At 54.6% G+C, this 17649-nt stretch overlaps 2 protein-coding genes across 3 annotated transcripts; both read left to right on the top strand.

The window, feature by feature from the left end:
- The first annotated feature begins 90 nt into the window (after positions 1-90).
- SERTAD3 (SERTA domain containing 3) lies at positions 91-3508 on the top strand. Of its 2 annotated transcripts, none has more exons than XM_045785113.2 (2): positions 91-248; positions 2221-3508. In XM_045785113.2, the coding sequence occupies exon 2, from the start codon at positions 2227-2229 to the stop codon at positions 2821-2823; it is 597 nt and encodes a 198-aa protein (XP_045641069.1). In that variant the 5' UTR covers positions 91-248; positions 2221-2226; the 3' UTR covers positions 2824-3508. The 2 variants fall into 2 exon arrangements, with proteins under 2 accessions (XP_045641069.1, XP_045641078.1); XM_045785122.2 differs by lacking the exon at positions 91-248 and adding an exon at positions 257-2054.
- Positions 3509-9612: 6104 nt separating this feature from the next.
- Positions 9613-12507, top strand: SERTAD1 (SERTA domain containing 1). Its single transcript, XM_045785135.2, has 2 exons — positions 9613-9771; positions 11450-12507. Exon 2 carries the CDS (start codon positions 11450-11452, stop codon positions 12161-12163), a length of 714 nt encoding a protein of 237 aa, XP_045641091.1. The 5' UTR covers positions 9613-9771; the 3' UTR covers positions 12164-12507.
- Positions 12508-17649: the final 5142 nt, after the last annotated feature.

The following is a 17649-nucleotide window of genomic DNA, read 5'->3' as shown; positions in this document are numbered from 1 at the left end:
AAGGAAAGGGAGGGCCGGTCGGGCGTCTCCCGGCAACGGACCGGAGGCTCCACCCAGCCAATCCTCGCCCCGCGGCGGGCAGGACTCCAGCCAATCGCGGCTCGCGGTTCGGCTCCGGGGCGGAGCTGGGTGGGCCGGAGGCCAAACCGAGAGGCCCTGGGGAGGTGAGCGAGGTTTCTACTCAGCACTGGTGGGTCGTAAAGCTGCGGACGTTCCAGGACTTGGTGATTGCGAACCTGGCAGCGAAGGTGAGAGAGAGAGGCCACCCGGCTTGAGATTTGTCTTGAGTTAGGGAAGGTGGAGGCGCGCCCCCGGAGAGCTGTGGAGGCGGGGTCTGGGCGTGGGTAGGGGGTCAGATAAGAGTGACTGATAGGGTTTGTGGGGTTTGGGGACTGGTGACTGAATTCGAGAGCGCGGACTGAAGGCGAAGTTGTTGGGGCAGGATCTTCAAGTGGACGGAGTTTGAAGTTGGGACATGTTTGGGAGTGTTTGGAGAAGCGAGAGAACCAAGGAAAGAACTTTTGGGGCAGGAAATCTTAAGATTGGGACAGTTCTCGTCTCCTGGGCGGGTTGAATTCGGGGCTCCAGTGTTCTGGAAAAGGTGTGAGGGGTTGGGGCTGGGATCCCGGGCATTTGGAAAAGCGAGAGAACTACGTGCAAGAGGGAGTGAGGGAGACGCAGTGGCGGAGAGGAGGTGCTGGTGAGAGTCCCATGTTCAGGTATTGGAGTCAGAGGGAGAGTTGGGAGATGAAGTCGAAAGGCGTTTGAAAGACGGGAGAATAGGGGAAAGTTGACGGGTGAGGGTATCAAAATTAGTCTCCCGAACGGAGTAAATCGGAGAGCATTTGTAGTTTTTGAGCGATGTGTCGGCGCCTGGGTCTCTGGACCCGAGAGCAGTTTTGGGGAAGAATCTGGGGCCTTCTTGGGGTCCGAAGGACCGGGAGAAAGCAGTTTTAGGGCCGGAGTCTGGGGTGGGGGAGGGGCGTTCCAGGCGTGGAGCTCAGACCCACAGCTCTGGAGGCAGCGGAGGGCGGGGCTCGGCAAGCGCCGGGCAGCTGGACGTCCGGGTTCCCTTCCCCCACCTGCTCCGGGCCTTGTGCGCATGCCCTGAGGGAGGGCGGGGGAGGTTGCTCCCTCTGGCGTGCCGAGCCTCTGGGGATTGTAGTGCAAGCTCAACGTTAACGCACGTGCCAAGCCGCTATTGGGCCCACATTTCCCAGAAGCCCCTGGGCTAAATTGTTGCCTGCCTGGATGCTGAACGGAGATCCGTGGAGGGGGCGGAGCCTGGCAGGAGTCGAGTTTTAGCAAGTTTTCTTATGGGGCGCGCTTTGGGGGAAGCGGAAGGAGTGACAGAGAGGAGGGAGGCACCTTCCCAGCTCTTGGGTGTGCTTCCAGTCGGTTAGGAAGAGGGCATGGAAAGAAATATACTCCCTGGGGCGCCTGGGAGGCTCATTCAGTTAAGCGGCTACCTTAGGCTCCCGTCATGATCCCGGGGTCCTGGGATGGAGCCCCGCTTGCAGCTCCGCAATCAGCGGCGAGTCTGCTTTTCTCCCACTCCCTCTGCCCCTCCTCGCCACTTGTGCTCTTTCGCTCTCAAATAAATAAAATCTTAAAAAAGAAGGAAAATATCCTCCCTGTGAAAGAAGAGTCTCGACAAATAGGTGTCCTAACTCCTAACGGGGCTCCAAGGGCTCGAATATAATGGGCAGTCAATAGATAAAATATTGAATGAATAAATGGCAGTTAAATTCTTGGTCGTTAAGGTTAACTGTAGATGGGCCCCATGCATATTTTACACGTGGGGTCTCCTTGAGAATATGGTGAGAATTTTTACAAGTCCTCATTTTACAGATGGGGAAACTTGAGACCCATCGCAGTGTCACCTAACTTACAAAGATCAAACAGCTGAGCAGTGTCAAAGGCAGAATTCAAACTCAGGTTTCCCTGCCTCCAGCCCGGGTCCCTGTACTCAGACCTGTCATATGTGACACTTTTGAAGATACGAGTATTGTGTCTTAAGGAGGCAAATTCACTATTCAAGGCCACAGAGGCAAGTAAGTGGGATGCAGACCCAGCTATGTTTCAGTCCAGATCTTGTTTTCTTTATCATGTTCTTTTAGTCTCTTCCTCAGCCCTGTGGGATTCATATTATGTCCATTTTATAGATTTGGGATTTGAACTAGCCCCACTGCGTCTGACTTGTCCCTCTTCTCTCTTTAGGGCAACATGGTAGGAGGCTTGAAGAGGAAACACTCCGATTTGGAGGAGGAAGAGGAGGATGAGAAGTGGGACTGGGGTCCAGCAGGCCTGCGGAGCTACCAGCAAGCCCTGCTTCGAATCTCCTTAGACAAAGTTCAGCGAAGCCTGGGCCCCCGAGCACCCAGCCTACGCAGGCATGTCCTCATCCACAACACCCTCCAGCAGCTCCAGGCTGCCCTTTGCCTGGCTCCAGCACCTGCTCTGCCCCCTGAGCCCCTCTTCCTGGGCGAGGAGGATTTCTCCCTGTCAGCCACCATCGGCTCTATTCTCAGGGAACTGGAGACATCCATGGACGAGACAGAGCCCCCTCAGAATCCAGTGGCTCCTCCAGGCGCCCAGAACGAAGTGCTGCCCCAGCCCGATCCAGTCTTCTTAGAAGCTCTGAGCTCCCGGTACCTTGGGGACTCCGGTCTGGATGACTTCTTTCTGGACATTGACACATCTACAGTGGAGAAGGAGCCTGTGCTGGCCCCACCGGAGCCGCCTCACAACCTCTTCTGTGCCCCAGGGTCCTGGGAGTGGAATGAACTAGATCACATTATGGAAATCATTCTGGGATCCTAAAACTTTGGGGGCTCTTTCCTCATCTCAGCCTTGGTGGGCTGGATCCCTGGATGCAACTGTGTGTGTGTGTGTGTGTGTGTGTGTGTGTGTGTGTGTGTGTGTGTGTTTTGGTGGGGTCTCTAAGCAGTGACTGTGACCTCCTTCCCTCCCATTTCAGGGTTCCACAAACCGTCTTGCATGTGTGTGTGTGTCTGGTTACCGCAGCCTTCTGTGAAGGTGGGTCTTCCTGAATTAATTTATCTGTTCCAAATGCCTTAACGTGACTCTGTTTCTGGGAGTCTGATTTCCCACTTCCCACACTTCTTCTGCCTTTCCCTCCAGTTCCTACTCCCCTTGTGACCACTGGGGCCTCAGGGAAGATAAAGCTGGGCCTGTCAGAGGATGACAGGGACATGCTGCCTGGTTGCTGTGGGAACTCAGACTTTGCCTCTTGCACCTCAAGGGAGCAGGAGGGGCTTGCCTCCTCCCCCAAGGTTGAACCCCACCTCTGTGGCAAGACCCCAGTCCCAGCAGTCTCCTGATTCATAACCAGGCCGGACCACGTGCAATAGGGTGGAAACCAAACCGCTCCATGCCGCATTATTTAAAAGAAAGGCGGGTTTTTTGGTGGGTTTTGTTTTTTTGTTTTTTGCTTGTTTGTAATGACTTTTTTTTTTCTTTTTTAATAAAAGTATTTTGGAAGGGGTGGTGTTGCCTAAAGTTTCTAAACTTCAGTGGGTCAGTGGGAGGTACCTGGTAAGTTCCCTGGATACCTGCACCCCTTACCTGCCAAAGTGGGGCAGGCGTATTATTAAACATAATAATATCTGAGTACTTGTTAAGAGTACTATTCTATCCACTTCGTTTGAATTAAGTCATTTAATCTTCATGATAATATAGAATTCTGTTGACAGGCTTTACATAGGAGGAACCTCAATTTCAGTGGGGCCGAATCACTTGCTCCCCAACACACCACAAGAAAAGCAAGGACCCGGGAGCTAGGACTCTTAAGTTGGCCTCCAGACGCTAGTTCTTAACTATTTGTGTTTTTGCTTCTTTTTTTTTTTAAGATTTTATTTATTTATTCGACAGAGATAGAGACAGCCAGCGAGAGAGGGAACACAAGCAGGGGGAGTGGGAGAGGAAGAAGCAGGCTCCCAGCGGAGGAGCCTGATGTGGGGCGTGATCCCAGAACGCCAGGATCACGCCCTGAGCCGAAGGCAGACGCTTAACCGCTGTGCCACCCAGGCGCCCCTGTGTTTTTGCTTCTTGGTAAACTTAGATCCCTAACCACATGGGGGCACACAGGAGGGAGAAACTGAGTTCCGTGAATTACCAAAAGGATAGGTCACTCTTAAGAGCTTAAAAAGTCATTCCTTTCATTGTACGCAATGTATTGCTGGGGCCCAGAGGGGAAAGAAAATGCCCAAAGATAGCCAGTATTAGTGTAGATCTTTCTAGGGGCGCCCGGGTGGCTCAGTCGGTTAAGTGTCTGCCTTCAGCTCAGGTCATGATCTTGGGGTCCTGGGATGGAGCTGAGTAGGGCTCCCTGCTCAGTGGGGAGCCTACTTCTCCCTTTCCTTCTGCCACTCCCCCTGCTTGTCTGCTTTTGCGCTCTCAAAAAAAACAAAAACAAAACAAAAAAAACTTTAAAACTATTTAAAAAAAAACATAGATCTTTCTAGAAAACTGTTGACCAGGCTGAAGTTATAGTGCTAAGGATTTATTTGGGATGTACAAGCCCAGGCTGGTGAGTGGAGAAAAGAGAGGCCCAGGAAGATGGAATGTGATACATTGCTGCACTGGCTGTCTGCAAAGACCTTTGAAGACTCAACAGGTGAGTTTACACAGCATTAGGGACTTTTCTGGAAGGGTTGCGAAGAGGAACCACACCAGGGTGGAGTCCACAGGCTAGGAAAGGAGGGGGATTTTGCCTGTGCTTTCTGGCCCGAAGCCAGGATTCTCACCCTGAGAGGGGCTTTGCATCTAAGTCTGAAAGCGGTGGGGTAGCTGAAGGGGTGCCAATCAAGAGAAGAGTTGGTCATGAGAACCTCAAGCTACACAGGTTTCACATCTCAATATGGATGCCCATTGGATCATGTCTTACTGCTACTTAAAACTCAGTGATCAGTGACTTCTCACACCCAGAATAAAACCCAAACTTCACTAAAACCTGTAAGACCTGGCAATCTTGCTCCTGACTTTGCAATTTAATCTTCCACTCTTCCTTGCCTCCAGTCACAATGGTCTCATTTGACCCCAAGCTCATCCACCCCAGGGCCTTTGCACTTGTTAATGACCCATTTCTCCTATAGCTTCAATCTGAATGTCCCCTTCTCAGAGTGGTCTTCCCTACCCCACATAGCTTACCATGGCCAGGTGCACCATCCCCCCACCACACTCTATTTGATTTTCTTAGTAGCACCTATCCTATCTCAAGTTATTTATTACCTGTTTATGGTTAGCCTTTTGGTCTATTAGCAACTCTGAGAGGGAGGGGTTTGCTGGTCTTGGCCCGGCTGTATGCCCCAGTGCATAGAACTACACTCTGTACAGGTGTGCACTCAAAAACAATTTGGGGGGGGGGCTATTGTTGAAAAAACAAACTCCCGACCTTGCAAAGCTCAGGCTCCACTCCTGTGCTCCAGCTATACCATTCTCTACAGTTCTTCAAACACACCAGCATGTCCCAACCTCAGGCCTGCAGTAATGCCTGCCTCACCGAGTGAGCGATTGTGTAAACCGTGAAAAGGAGAACCTAATGTACCCCTAAGGATTCCCATAATTGCTTACATTTATTGAGTGCCTACTGTGGGGGCCTGGTGCTCTTCCAGGCTGGGGAATAAAAGAGACAGCTCCTGCTCTCATACAGCATTGTAGTTGGGGAAGGCTGAAATACACAGAAAAATAAGTAAAATGTGCAGTCAGGGGGTGATAAATGCGGTAGAGAAAAAGAAAGCAGGCAAGGGATGGGGGTGTTGTTATTTCAATGGGATAGCCAGAGAAGAGCTCACTGACAAGGTGACATTTGAGTAAAGACCTGAAGGAGGTGAGAAGTGAGTCAAGTCAGTCTGGGGGGAACGATCCTGGCAGAGGTAACAGCTAGTGCAAAGGCCCTGAGGCCAGAGCATGAGTGGAGTGTTTGTGGGACCCTGACGAGGTCAGTGTAGCTGGAGCAGCGTGTACAAGAAGAGAGCATCCTAGGAGATGAGGTGAACAAGATGTATAGTCTTATGGATGTCCCACAGGAAGGAGTGAGCTTTACTGAATAAGATGGAAGCCATGTAAGGCTGCTGAGCAGAGGAGGGATGAGACCTGACTCACCTTTTAATAGGCCCTCTTTGCTTACAGATAACCGAGTGAAAAGGAATCGCGTAGCCTGCGAGTACCACAGTGAGAGCAGTATAAGGAGCACCCCCACTTTCCAGATAAACAAACTGAGGTTCAGAGAAGCTCAGCTCCTGCCCGGTTAAAGAACTGATGAGAGAAATGGAAAGGCTGACCCGCAGAGGGACCGGGTCTGAGAGCAGAGTCCACCTGCCCCAAACTGCCCTCCTCCCGCCCGCGGTAGGGGGATGGGGCGCGGCCGCCGTGGGGCGTGGCCGGCGTGGCCGGCCCCTCCCACCTGCCCCCACCCCCCCCACCCCGAGCTGGCGGGTCGGCGGAATACCCTGGAGGCGGCGGCGGCGGCGGGAGCCGGCCCGGCGCCTGCTGGCTCCCCAGAGGCCGGGTGGGGCGGCCGGCTGGGGGCGGGGCGCTCCCCTTCCCTCCCCCTTCCCCCGCGGGCGGAGGCTCCTCCCCAGGCCTGCCGCCCCGGTGGCTTGGTTCTGGTTTCATTTCCCAAGGCCTGACCTCTCTCTCTCTCTCCCTTCCCCCAGCCCTTTGAATTCCTGGCTCCTTCTGCACTTTCTGGTCTCAGCTCTAGGGTCACCTCCTCAGGGACGCTCTCCTGGACCACCCTGCTGGCACAGGCCTCCCTATTATTCCGTCCTATTTTGTTTTCTTCAAGGCACGGAACAGAGGCAGAAATTATCTTCCTCGTTTATTCATCTTCCAGGGTCTCATCCCACTCAGAATAAAACATAACGTTCCGTAGAGGGCTCTAAACGGCCTGAAAGCTTCTCTGACCCTCCCCCACACCGCTCTGGCAACATACAGTCCAGCTACACTGCCCTCGCTGCCTGGCAGACTCCGTCCCCCGGGCCTTTGCATTGGCCCTTCCCTCTGGCTGGAGCATTCTCCCGGAGCCTTACTACTTCTCTCTCATTTCATCGGGTCTACTCAATGTCACCTCAGGGAACTTTCTACCAGCACCAGCACCCTATCTACACAGTACACCCTTTCATCCCTCTCCTCCCGCTCTGCTTTATTCTTTTCCTTTTCACTTGTCGCCTCCTAAGATACTGAATTATTTCTTTATTAGGTGGATTGTCCCACCCCCTCACATCAGGGATTTTTGTCTACAGTTTTACTGCCCCATCATCAGTGCCTACAACAGTGCCTGGCGCACAGAAGGTGTTTGATCCATGAATGTTTTTGTTGTCATACTTCTTTTCTCTGTTTGCCCCCTCCCCTGATCCATGAAAAGAGAGACCATGTGAGGCTTATCCAGTGCTATACCCCTAGCGTCTACGACGGTGCCCATAATATAGTAGGTGCTCACTAAATACATGTTGATCAAGCTCTTGAGATTCCTATGTGATCTGGAGGAAGCCCTTGGAGACTCAGAGCCTCCTTTTTTTCAGGCCATAAGGATAGGTTATGGGGGAAATTATGTGAGTTTGCCTGGGAGGGGCCTGGTTCTAATGAGCCTTTTACCCTCTTTTTATAATGGAAAAAAAAATTTAAGCATATAGAAAAGATGGGGGGAGGGGTGCCTGGGTGGCTCTGTTGGTTGAGTGTCTGCCTTTGTCTCGGATCATGATCCTGGGACTGAGCCCCTAGTCGACTGAGCCACCCAGGTGCCCCCGCCCCACAAATATGTTTTGAAACTGTCTCCCCCTCTCCAAATCAGGATTCATTGAGGGTTCATATAATTATCCTGTTGTAAGAAAGAAATTATATAGTAACTTTCATTCGAGAAGGTTCTCCACCGCCAACCCCACCGATCCCTTTTTCTGTTTTCTCAAAACTGAATTTTTGGTGGAACAGCCCAGTTGTGCTTATAGATGTCCCACGTTCTGTACTTGTCTGATTGTGTTCATGTTTAATTTGTTCCTCTCTGTTTCCTGTAAGCTGAAGGTTAGGTCTAGGGGCTTCATGAGATTCAGTTTATGAAATTTAACAGGGAGACTCCACAGGGAATGTTGTGTACTTCCTAATGTATCATATCGGGTGGCACCCAGTGTCCGGGTGTCCCATGATGGTGGATGCAGAGTTTCTTTACATGGTTAAGGAGGTGAGCACCACATCTCCACATCATAAAAGTATATTTCCCCATTGGCAGTTAGCAAGTAACCTGTGGGGGAATGTGTTGGAGCCTGTTAACCTTTCACCCTAAGGTTTGAACATCCATTGATAATTGCTGCCTGAATCAACTAGTATAGTTAGCATTTTCTGGAGCTTTGGCCAGGAGCTTTACTCACAACTAACAGTTCTTCCCTCAACTCCAGAAGAGTTAGCAAACGAGCTACTTGGAGAAGCTAAGCCCCATTGTCAGTTTATCAGACAAGTGTTAAACTCCTGTCTACCTATACCCGACCCCATGTGTCCCGTCTTAAACTAAGCGCCTGCGCTATAACGACAACTATTACTCCAACAAAAGGACATGTTGTGCACCATTCTGAGCATTTTGTGCGATTATTCTTTTTTTTCTTTTTTCTTTTAGATCTTATTTTTAAGTAATTTCTACACCCGAGAGGCTTGAACTCACAACTCGGAAATCAAGAGTCACAGGCTCCTCAGACTGAGCCAGCCTGGTGAATCTGTGCATTTGTTCTTTTTAATCCTCAAAATAATCTCATTTTTAAAAGGTGAGGGGGCGCCTGGGTAGCGCAGTCCTTAAGCGTCTGCCTAAGGCTCAGGGCGTGATCCTGACGTTCGAGGATCGAGTCCCCACATCGGGCTCCTCCGCTGGGAGCCTGCTTCTTCCTCTCCCACTCCCCTGCTGTGTTCCCTCTCTCGCTGGCTGTCTCTCTGTCACATAAATAAATAAAATCTTAAAAAAAAAAAAAGGGTGAGGAAACTGAGACCCTAGGGGATTAAAACACTTGCCCAAAGTCGCACAGCTACTTAGGGGATGGAGCCCAGGATGTGACTCCGGCGGCTCCACTCCCACCCCGCCCGCTCCTCCTCCCTCTTCTGTAACCACCATGGAGTCCAACTGCCCAGCATTTGCTCAGTGTGCTCCTACAGACACGACATTATTTTAATTTTCCTAATTCTCAAGAGGTAGGCAAGAAGACGCCCATTTAACAGACTTTGTGTGGCTCTGAGAGGTCCAAGCATTTTTTTCAAGATCGCACATCGAGTGAGTGGTCAGAATTTGAACCCATGCCTATCTGGCTTAGGGTGCAGACCCCGGTTAAGGTTGGGTCTCTAAGCTCAATTGCTGGGTTTTGGCAAGCGCATCGGCAGGTGTGAGGGGCCCGCACCTTGAGAAGCAAGAACACCCCCCGCCCCCCGCCACTGTCCCGCAGCGAAAACAGCCAACCCACCTGGCCCGCTCCCCTCACATAGTCGCCGGGCATGCGCCCTGAAGCCACCCTCCCCTCCCTTCGGACCTTCCCTCTACAGGCTCCGCCCATCACCTTCCAAGGCCAATCCCCGGGTGGAGGGCGGGGCCACCTTGGGAGTGGGCGGTAGTTAAGGGGAGTCAGGAGCCTGGAGTCGTGCGCCGGAGTCAGAGCTGCGTCTCCCGACCCAGGCGCCGGTTGCTGAAGGAGAGCGAGCGAGCGATGCTGCCGTCGCCGCTTCCTGATTGGTTGCGCGTGGATCCCTCTTCGTTCTGATTGGCAGCGGGTGAGCTAGGTATGTAAATGAAGTGAAGGGGCCTGAAGAGAGAAGGGAAACCCGCGGCGGGGTCGTTTGGCAGGTTCGATCCCCGGGTCCGCCGGTGAGCGCCGTGGCTGCCCGGGATCGAGATGCGCGGGCCCCTAGGTGCCGCCCGGTCGGGCTGGGTGAATCACGCCGCAGCCCGGGAAGGGGGCGGAGGCGCCGGCTCTCTGGCTCCGGCTGCGTGACTCACCCGCCCCCGCCGCCGCCGCTTCGGGAGGAGGCGCCTCCACTGCCTGCCGGAAGCGAGCACGGGTCGAGAGAGCAGAACAGCCCTCCGGGGATGCCGGCCCGCACGGCCCTAGGGGCAGGCAGGAACAACAGCCAGGACGTGGCGGCAGTGTCAAGGATCCCGGGGTCCGAGGCGCCGGAATCCCCGGGGAAAGCCGTCCTGGCGCCGCTAGGGGGCGCCGAGACCAGGGGGCGGAGTCCGGGTGGGGGCTGAATTCCTGCGGTTCTGGACTCCAGGGTCTTCGGGGAAGAAGGCGAGGACCGTTTTGAGTAGTGTGAGGGGTCACCCTTAAGGTCCTGTTGGGCAAGGGCCTGGGGACTGGACCCTGCAAGCTTCGAGACAAAAAAGCAAGTTGGGCCCGGGCTCCAGAACTCCAGGGGCCCCTACCCCTGGGGAAGTGTGGGTCCTCAAAGTTCTCTTAGCGACCCCCAGTGCCCGTCACGTTTTCCCGGCAAACTCTGTCTACTCTGTCTCCCAAATAAATCCTGAATCAACCAACTTCCTTCCAAGTCCACTGCCAACCACCTTCTACTCCAAGCCACCGTCATCACCTTCCCCAGAGTGCAGTAGCCTCTGAATGGAGCTCGGGCCCACGCTCTTCCCCGGTCTCCTTTCCTTCTTCCCCCCTCATCTTCCTCAAAGCAGCCGAGGGGGATCTTCTGGAAACCTAATTAGTTCACAACTCCACTCAATTCTCTGCTCAAAATCCTTCAATGACACTCAAAGTACAATCCAAACTCCTTGCCTCTGCTTGCTCTCCAAACGCCGTCCCCTACCGGGTCCCTCTGTGCTGACCACACTGGTGTTTTGTTTTTTTTATTCGGTTCAAGCTCATCCAGCCTCCAGGTCTTTCTTTGCCTTTATTATACTTCTCTCTTCCCTGAATGCCTCCCCCCTGGTTCTTCCGTGGCTGACTCCTGCTTGAGGGCTCAGGTCAAATGTCACCTCCTCACAGGAGCCTTCCCTGACCACTCCCCAGAACCTCTTAGTATCTTCCTAGCACCGTCTGTACGTTTCTTGTATTTATTTGTCTGATGGGTAGTAGACACTCAATAAATGTTAGATTAAACTATGTGAAGCAGCTGCTTTCATGGGTTAAAAAAACGGTTGAATATTGCCTTTTCACCTGGTTCGCTGAAGAAATACATAATAATAGCTATTAGGAGTACTTGTTAATCAGAATAGTTACAAGGTATCAGGCACTGTTGTAAGTGCTTTTTTGTACATTATCGCATTGACTCCATAAAACGACTCTTTGAAGTCGATAACTATTGTCATTCGTATCTTAAAGTTTCCCTAAGAAAGTGCAGGCTCAAGAAATTAAATGGCCTGCCCCACATCACACCAGACATCAGCTACCAGAGCCAGGGTTTGAACTTCACATTGACTTTCTATAACTGAATGACTCCTCCCTCCCTGCAGATGATGCTGAGCAAAGGTCTGAAGCGCAAGCGGGAGGAGGAGCGGGAGAAGGAAACCCTGGCAGTGGACGCCTGGTGGCTGGATCCCAGCCTCCCCGCAGCGGCACAGGCCCCCCCGGCCGCGGCGTCCAGTTCCCTCTTTGACCTTTCGGTGCTCAAGCTCCACCACAGCCTGCGGCAGGGTGAGCCGGACCTGCGGCACCTGGTTCTGGTAGTGAACACGCTGCGGCGTATCCAGGCGTCCATGGCACCCGCCCCGACCCTGCCACCTGTGCCCAGCCCCCCTACGGCCCCTTGTGCGGCTGACAGCCTGCTGGCCAGCTCTGACGCCGCCCTCTCGGCCTCCATGGCCAGCCTTCTGGAGGACCTCAGCCATATTGAGGGCCTGAGCCAGGCCCCCCAGCCCTTGGTGGATGAGGGGCCCCCAGGCCGCCCCGTCGGTGGATCTCCACCCAGCCTGGGGGCTTTGGACCTGCTGGGCCCAGCCACTGGCTGTCTGCTGGACGATGAGCTGGAGGGCCTGTTTGAGGACATCGACACCTCTATGTATGACAGTGAACTTTGGGCACCAGCCTCCGAGGGCCTCAAACCTGGCCCCGAGGACGGGCCTGGCAAGAAGGAAGCTCTGGAGTTGGATGAGGCCGAGCTGGACTACCTTCTGGACGTGTTGGTGGGCACACAGGCACTGGAGCGGCCGCCGGGTCCGGGGCGCTGACCCCCGCAGCGAGGATGGTGGTCTGGTGTCCAAACTGAGCCTAGTGGCTGGACCAGCTGTCCTTGGAAAGACACAGCTGGCTTCCCTTGAGCAGAGAGAGGGGCTTTGGAGAGACAGAATCCAGTCCTGAGCAGCTCCACCTCTGTCCTCCTGTCAAGGACCCATGAGGGGAGTCTGGGATGGGCCCTGGGGATGGGAGGACAGGGCCTGGTGGCTGGAAGGTGATTTGGACCAGGCCCTGTGCTGGACTGAACCCCTGGGGGTTGGAGCCTGGGAGACTCTTTTCCCTGATGTGGGAAGAGACCTCACCATTTTATGGAAATTAAAACCAGTCCTGGGAAATGTCAAGTCTGTGTGCTTTGTCTCTGGGCTAAGGCAAGGGTAACATAGTAACTCCAACATTTAGTGAGCGGGGACTGGGCACCTGGCACAGTGCTAAGCGCTTGACGGGTGTTGCCTCTGCCCATCCCCCAACAAGATGGGCATGATTACTATCCCCACCTGACAGCCCAGAAACCTGAAGCTCCAAGAGGTCATCACTTGAGGAGGTGGGTTTCAAACCACGAACTTCACTGCTTTATATCGGTCTGATAAGCGGATCAATTAGCTCTGGTAACTGGCCCTCTAGAAAACTCAGCCAGGTGTCGCTGATGTGCCCAGTGTGTCCGTAATGGTGGTGGAGCCCTAGGCCACTTGAAATCCTGTCCTTGCCTGGAGTCTACCTGTGTGTCTTGGGGCTGGAGGTGGGGGCAAAAGGGAGCTTTCCGAATGAGCCAGAAAGAAAAGCCAAAGCTGGAGGCTGGATGGAGCCTCTCCAAAGAGCATGGAGAGCCAGCTCTCCAGGGAAATGGGGAAAGACAAGGAGACTCCAGAAAGTTAAATTAAAAAAAAAAAAAAATCCACTCGGGGTCTCAAATCTGTCTTTGGGCAGGGGTTAGGGCGACTTGGAGGGGGGACTCTGAGATAAAGCCACCGGGATTAGTGGCTTGACCGCAAAGCAGGCGGTCCTGCTTTCCTTCTAGAAGAAACCCAGACCCAGGCGAGCCGGGGCCACCTGCCCGACTGCTTGACTGCTTGTGTGATAGGGCTGGCCCGAGCGCCCGGTGTCTGGGCCGCCCCCGCGGTCCAGCCGCATTCCTGGCCCGGCTGGGAGGGGCCACACACTCAGAGGCCTGGCACGGGACCCAGGCGGCGTCCTTCCTGGCGGCCGTGGGGGCAGGGCAGCGCCCCGGGTGCGGGCGGGGGAGGGGCACGGTGAAAGCTTTGGGTGGGGGAGGGGGGCGGAGGCGGAGGGGGGCGGAGGCGGGGGGGAAGGAGGGGAACTAGGGAGGAGCAGAGGGCAGGACGGGTGAACTGCGGGGCCAGCTGGGCCTCGAAGAGGACACCAACATTGTTGGGCCCCCGGGCCTCCCCTCCGGCCGGAAGCCCCAGGGAGGCTGAAGCTGGGGTGGAACTGGGGGAGGCAGGCAGCTTCGGCGGCCCCTTGGGCCGGGAAGGGGCGGGCCGAATGGAGCTTCCTGGAGGAGGAGAGGAAGTCGTGCCCATTTCTGGAAGTGGAGGCGGCGGCTCAGGGAGGGGGAGTGGAAACGGCCCGAAGCGAGCTGGTGCGGTGGCTGAGGGTCTTCCGGGTGCCTGACTCCAACACCCTGTGACTCCAACCCCTGGGCAATGGGACTCAGACTCAGTTTTGACCCGGACCCAGACCTTGGGAGTTTGGGTGTTGGGCTCAGCAATGCCCCCTGGTGCTCGATCTGGGGGTCTGAGATGCCACTGCCTTAGGTTCCTTTAAGGTCTGTCCAGTGGTAAAGGGGTCCCCCAGTGTGGGGTCAGCAATGCCCTCTGTTTACAACACTCTGGGAGCCTGTTTCTGATGTCTCTGAGTGCCAAATTGGGGGATAATCTGTGATACATGCTGTTCCAGACAGCCTACCCATCTGTCAACGATGCTTCCATCTGCCCCTGTGCCTGCTTGGCCAGGGATGCCCTCTCTCCCCAGAGCCTCTGCAGACAGTTGCACAGGTTGTGCACTGCACATAAACTCCAGATTTCAGGGGCTACCATGCATGTTTCAGGCTCCATTCATTTACATATTTACTATAACAGTTTCCCAGCAGATGGAGGTCAAGTGCCTTGGGGAAGGGGCATGACTTTTGCATCAAAGCACCATGTGGGCTAGATCAGCGCTGTTCCCTTCCCTCTGGTACTTTCAGGCTTATGAGCAGCTCATGCCTGAGGACCTACCCCACTCTCCCCATGTCTGAGCCCCAGATGATTGTGCAGGCTCCCTGGCTCTAGTGTGCCCCTCCGCCCTCAGGCTCAACCCCAAGAGGCCACACCACCTCGGCCAGCAGATTCCAGGGCCCACACCATTCCTAGCTGAGCTGCCAGGCCTGGCGCTGCTGCTGCTTTTCACAGAGCCTCCGTGTTCCTGCCAGGACACTCCCCAGGCTAGCTCCCCTCCAGGGGCATTCACAGGGACCCCCCCCCCCCCCGCCATGACACACACATCTCTCCTTGGACACCTGGGAGAGCTGTCCTTCTCCTCCCTGTCTCCCTTCATTCCTTCTCTCATTCAGCAAAGATGTGTGAGTAACTAGTGTGTGCCTGGCTCGATGTAAAAAGCAAACCTGACCACTTCTCTCTGCTCCCGGCCCTCAGAAATTATCTCCGTCCTCTGAGATCTGAACTCTGCCCCTTCCGAGGCTTGCCTTCCATCCCTGTCCCATTCACGCATTTAATGAATCTTTACGGAGCACCTGCGATACCAGTGCAGTCCCGGGACGGAAACCCAATGATGCTTAGTCAATGATGATGGACGCAATGAGCCTTGGAGCTGAGGTGGTGCTTGAAAGCGAGACCACCTGCATTTGAACCTCTGCTTTGCCATTCTGCAGCTGTGTGACCCTAGACAAGGCACTTCACTTCCCAAGGGCCAGGACGTGAAGAACCCTACAGCATTTTCAGGGATCTGCAAACTCTGGGCTTGGCCAGAAAGAGGGAGGAGCAGTGAGGCAGGTGATGGGGCCGGAGGGGGTCTGCGGGCGCCAGCGCCAAGGGGCCCTGGGTGAGGCACTTTACTGCTAAGGCACAAGGAAGTGCAAGGATCCCTCTGGCTGCCACATGGGTGTGGTGGTGCAGAGCTGAGACTGTAGGCTGGGAGCCCCTAGGGGAGGCTGGGAAGGGACATCGCACCCTGAGGACAGGGAGAGGCGCTTAGCAAGCCAAGAGGGGGATTGATGAGGTTCAACGGGGCAGGGGCCTAGGACAAGGCCCAGGACTCTAACCGGGGAACTGGGGGGACGGGCAGTGGGGCTGCCCTGGGATAGTGACTGAGCGGGACAAACAGGTCTGGGGTTGATGCTGAGGCCAGAGAGGGACACCATGGGTACGGGGGGCTCAGGGGGGTCCAGCCAGGAGACAGGATCCCGACTGCTGGGCCTGTGGGACAGGAGCTTGGTAGGGAGGGTAGGAGGCAGGAGCAGGTAGAGAGGATGGGAGGGAGGGAGGGAGATACGCTCTGCGCACTGCTGGGGACCAGGCTGCCACTTGGTTCCGAGTGGGTGGGAAAGGGTGGTCCCTGAGGACAAGCTTCCGCCTCTTTCCCCAGCCCCCCAGGATGTCCTGTGTTTACTGAGGTGACCTTGGCCGGAACCGGACACTGGTGCCACCCCCTAAACTCAACTTCCCGTGGCCACACCCCCTCGGGAGAGGGAAAGCAGAGATACAGCAAGAGTAACAGACAGAGAGAGACAGAGAGACAATGTGGAGACAGAGACAGAGACAAGGAATGAGGACAAAGACAAAGAGAGGAGCAGAGCGGTAGAGAGACACACAGACAGACACACCCTTCATGACAAAACACAGCAAAGTAGGAAAAGAAGCTTCCTTTACCCGCTGAAGGGCAACCACAAAACACTTACAGCTGACATGGCAAAAGGCTGAATGCCTGTTCCCAGTTTCAGGCCCTGCGTTCAGGGCTATCTCTTCTCCAAGACGCAGAGAGAGACAGAATGGCAGGTCCCAGCCTCCCTTGGGTGGCTGACCCCTCAGCAGAGAGGTGGATTTTCTTCCCAACTCTAGCCTGGCCGATAGTCAGATTTTCCACCCTAGACTACTCAAAACTCTACTGACTCTGTCCCTCCCGAAGGCACAAGGCATGCAAGGCCCTTAGGACAAAATCTCAGCCCCTCCTCACGGCGCTGCTGACCATGGGGCTCCCCTCAGCTTCCCCTCACTCTTTCCCATTCACCAATTTCTCAAAGGAGCCCCTGGCACAGGCTTGTCCCTCTCCCTGAAACCCACTCTCATTGATCCACCACCTGCCCAGCAGCCTTGCATGAACGCCTATGTATCCTTCAGGTGCCAGCTCAAATGGCACTTCCTCCAGGAAGCCCTCCCTGCCCTTTCTGGTAGTCCCAGAGTGCCAGGCCCCTCTTATAGACCTAGAATTGTCCCTCATACTGCTTAGCTCAGTGTGAATTATATACTCATTTCGCTGAGCACTTCTTGAATGTCTGCCCTCAGACCCCACCTCCCCAACTGTGAGCCTTGTGAGGCCACAGCCATGGTCACTGCCGTGACACAGTCCAGCAATGGATACAGAAGAAGCATCTGCGAATAGCTGCTGAATAAATGTATAAATGAGGAGATATAAGGAAGGGGCATGTTTGGCCCCGGGGACACAGCCATGAACACGAGGACTCAGTTCTCAAGTTCTAGAAATGTCGCATGTGCTGAGCTCTCTCTGGATTCAGGTCCTCTGCACAGGCTGTTCCCTTTGCCCATAAAACAGTTCTCCGTCTTCTCTTGCCTGGTTCCTGTGGATCATTAAAGTCTCAGGTCACATGTCTCCTCCTCCAGGAAGGCTTCCCTGATCATCCTTGCTAGGCTGGAGCACACACCTCTCCTGGGCTCCCCCGTCAAGGCCCTGACCTTTCTGCCTGCGACTCTCTCATCACAATCCTGGCCGTTCGGGGTCTGTCTCCCTGTTGGACTGTGAACTCTGTGAAAGCAGGCCTGGGCTATCTAAGTCACACTGTGTCCTCGGCACCATCCAGCATAGGGTTGGACACCAGACCAGGTGCTCCCAGACTGCTGACCTTGCATAAAGACCGTTCCCTTTCTCCCTTCTGGTACTTTGCCTGCATTTGTCTTTTCCCTGGAAGCCTCTTCCTACACTTTCACCCAGCTCCCTCCTTCTCAACCAACCAGTTTGACTTCAGATGTCACGTCTTCCAGAAATCCTTCCCTCAGCCTGCCCCCCATGGTAAATTTAGGCCTGCCAGGGTCGCCAATGCCCAGCGAAGAGGCTGCCGCCAAGGGCTTGTGAGTGTTTGCTGAATGAATAAACGAACACATGAATGGTTGAATGAATCAATGAGAGAATGTGCTGGGGTGAGGGTCTCCTCAGGCCCATCAGCAGCTTTAATCACACTGTTCCTTCCACCCTTCCCAGGAGAAGGGTTCTGGCGGGGTCCTGGCCACAG

The sequence above is a fragment of the Ursus americanus genome, chromosome 21 (genome assembly GCF_024610735.1).
Source record: "Ursus americanus isolate L20-20 chromosome 21, mUrsAme1.1.p, whole genome shotgun sequence".
Taxonomy (NCBI): domain Eukaryota; kingdom Metazoa; phylum Chordata; class Mammalia; order Carnivora; family Ursidae; genus Ursus; species Ursus americanus.
Note: the sequence above shows the minus strand (reverse complement) of the source record. Positions and strands in the feature narration are given on the sequence as shown.

Coding starts and splice junctions, on each gene's coding strand:
- SERTAD1 (XM_045785135.2), top strand. CDS start 11,450: ATGATGCTGAGCAAAGGTCTGAAGCGCAAGCGGGAGGAGGAGCGGGAG.
- SERTAD3 (XM_045785113.2), top strand. CDS start 2,227: ATGGTAGGAGGCTTGAAGAGGAAACACTCCGATTTGGAGGAGGAAGAG.